The sequence below is a fragment of the Octopus bimaculoides genome, chromosome 11 (genome assembly GCF_001194135.2).
Source record: "Octopus bimaculoides isolate UCB-OBI-ISO-001 chromosome 11, ASM119413v2, whole genome shotgun sequence".
In the NCBI taxonomy this organism is placed as follows: Eukaryota; Metazoa; Mollusca; class Cephalopoda; order Octopoda; family Octopodidae; genus Octopus; species Octopus bimaculoides.
This window is the reverse complement of record NC_068991.1, coordinates 55,426,993-55,429,816: the sequence shown is the minus strand read 5'-3', so window position 1 is coordinate 55,429,816 and position 2,824 is coordinate 55,426,993. Positions and strand designations below refer to the sequence as shown.

The 2,824-nt window shown below is 29.9% G+C and overlaps 1 protein-coding gene across 1 annotated transcript in view; it reads left to right on the top strand.

Annotated features, from left to right (window-relative positions):
- The window catches only part of LOC128249092 (uncharacterized), a 20,444-nt gene that overhangs the window by 9,360 nt on the left and 8,260 nt on the right, over positions 1–2,824 (top strand). Inside the window, exons 3-4 of the mRNA XM_052971860.1 lie at positions 315–404; positions 2,297–2,416. Coding sequence (XP_052827820.1) covers positions 315–404; positions 2,297–2,416 — 210 coding nt within the window. The remainder of the gene's footprint in view (positions 1–314; positions 405–2,296; positions 2,417–2,824) is intronic.

The following is a 2,824-nucleotide window of genomic DNA, read 5'->3' as shown; positions in this document are numbered from 1 at the left end:
ATATATATATATATATATATATATATATATATATATATAGTCTATAATTACAGCAAATTTGTTTAGCTTTTTTGCTAGCAATACCAATACTAGATATATTATCTTACTCATAGTAATAAACATAATTGCATATTTGCTTTCACATAGCTCAGTTTCTTTGTTTCTATCTTACAATCACGCATATTTGCACAGTTATTAATGGAATCATACTTACATATATGTTTAAGCTTACAGCTTTGGCCATATGAAAACATGCATATGCACACACACACTCAAATATATATTGCAAATAATTCTTTGATATTTCTTTACAGAAAACCATCTACATGGTCCTTGCCATTTTGTCGGCATGTTTCTTTTCAATTGGTGGAATTGCTTGTTTTAGTATTCACTCACTATGGATTGTAAGTAGGTTTTTAATTCAATTTTTCTGTAGAAGCTTTTTACTACAAAGAACTTAAATGATTTGTCTATAGAATGGGAAAATTAAATCAAAATATACATGTTAAGACTGTTGTTAATGTTATATTCTGTTAAGTTACTGCTATAAATACAGTAATTTAGATAAAAAAAAAAGTTCTGGATTGTTGAAAAATAGTGGTACATTTTTAACGAGGGACAATTATCCCAAAACTGATTGCTAAGAAGATTCCCAATTACTTTTATGTTTACTGAAGAGAACAATAGTATATTTTCACATCATGTTTAATCTTCATAACTAAAGCTTACAAATAATTACCTACTTTACACATGTTTCAGCTATTCTGAATCATGGTGTGTTCTAAATATATATACATTATTTTAAAACAAAATATAGATGCATCTTAGCTGTCTAATTTCAAGAAATATGACACATTAACTATTTTAAATTTTGTTGTGTTTTCTCTGCTAAAGTTATTTTGCTAGTGTACCATTTTTAACAAACAATGTATAACATTAAACATTTAGAAATCTGAAGAAAATCCTACCAATATTATCAGAAATAGACTTTATAGAAAATAAAACCTTTTTAAATATCTAACAGGCAGCTGTTTTGTTTTATTTTATTTTTTTAGAAGAGCTAAACCGTCTTTCAACTAAGCAATGAAAATCACTCATAGTTTGTGGCAGAGTTTTTATTTACAAAAAAAAATAACTTTACACTGATATATCTGAGCTTGGAATCTTGAAGTCATTGAAGCATTTTTTTTTTCTTAACAACTTTTTATTCTGTAAGGTTAGGTATTAAAATACATGAAAGAAAACGTTTGTAAGTGTGAATAAGTATGAAAAATAAGATACTAAGGGGAATTTGGATTTTTAAAAAATTGACAGATTTGCATACATCCAAAGTTATTACTGATTTTTTGATCAGCTCTGACAGGGAAATTTACTTGCAAGTTCAATATTTACTTTATTAAATTTAGTAGGTAGTACATAAATCAATTCAACACAAAAGAATTAGATATATTTTAAATAATCAATATTGATTTAACTAAAAAAAAACAATCAATAATTGTGAAGAAAATTGATAAAAATGTTACAAACAAATCAAGTTTTATAAAAATGGCCTTTCACATATTACCATTTCCGTAATAGGTAATGGTCAATAGAAGGATGTATTTATATAAAATATTTGGGTGAAACCACTGATAATGTTTCCTTTGTGTCAGAGAATTCTTAACGTTAACATAAAATCCTATTTCTAAGAAGATAGAACTTGTGGACATGACCTTTTTGAAGTACCTCTCTGAGCTATAGTAGAAGACACTTTCCCAAGGTACCATGCAGTAGGACTGAATCCAGGACCATGTATGTAGTTGGGAAACAAACTTTTTACCACACAGGCACATGTGTGCACATAGCCACACCTGTACCTATAGACATGCCTGTGTTAACATTCATATAATTTTATATACAAGTTGCTGGATGGTAGAAATGGTAAAGTATCTGACAGAACGGTTTGTGGTATTTGATTATATTCATTTAGGTTCTAAGTTCAAATCCTTCTTTATGCCAACATTGTTTTTCATCCATCTGAAGTTGATGGAATTAGAATCAGGCAAAGTACTTAAGGTTGATTAATTGGCTATATTCATGAAGTTGGTGCCTCAGCTTGGCCACATTCTAATTAGTGAAACTAGAAGGACAATAAAAGACTGCTCTTAAACCATTTTAACTTTATTAAATCGAAACATCAATTTTGCTTAATTTTGATACTACAAGAAAAGTATGGAAAATACTTCTCTCTAGCAAGATTATCATCTCTATCATTTTCTTTCACATCAAAATATTTTGTTTTTTCTTTCTTTTACAGTTACTATATGCTACAAATAGTTTATATATTCTTTTTATTGTTGCTTCACTTGTTATGACTCTGGAATTTATTTTGGCTATTGTTTCTTCATCAATTTGCTGTTGCTGTTCAGAGACACGTGTAAGTTTAATTTATTTTCTTTGATAATCATTTCTATTATTGCAAGAAGAAAAATTCATACCTTTTATGCCTTCTTATAATGTGTGACAGTTGCTCTCTTTAGATTGGTATCAACCAGATCTCTAAACATATTACCTCTGTGCTATTTATACTCCCCACCACTGTTCCCTCTGGGTAGACCCCAATGCATCTCCAACACCATCTATTTCCCTCTCTTTTTCATTCTGTCTCTGTCTAACTATCTCTCACCTTCCTTTTCCTACAGGGTAGCCTAGTATCTCGTCTATAGTAAGACATCTATCTCTGTCCCTCTATTACACTCTCTCACCTGGCACATAGCCACTCCACTCGGTTCCACTCTCTCTCTCTCTCTCTCTCTCTCTCTCTCTCTCTCTCTCTCTCTCTCTC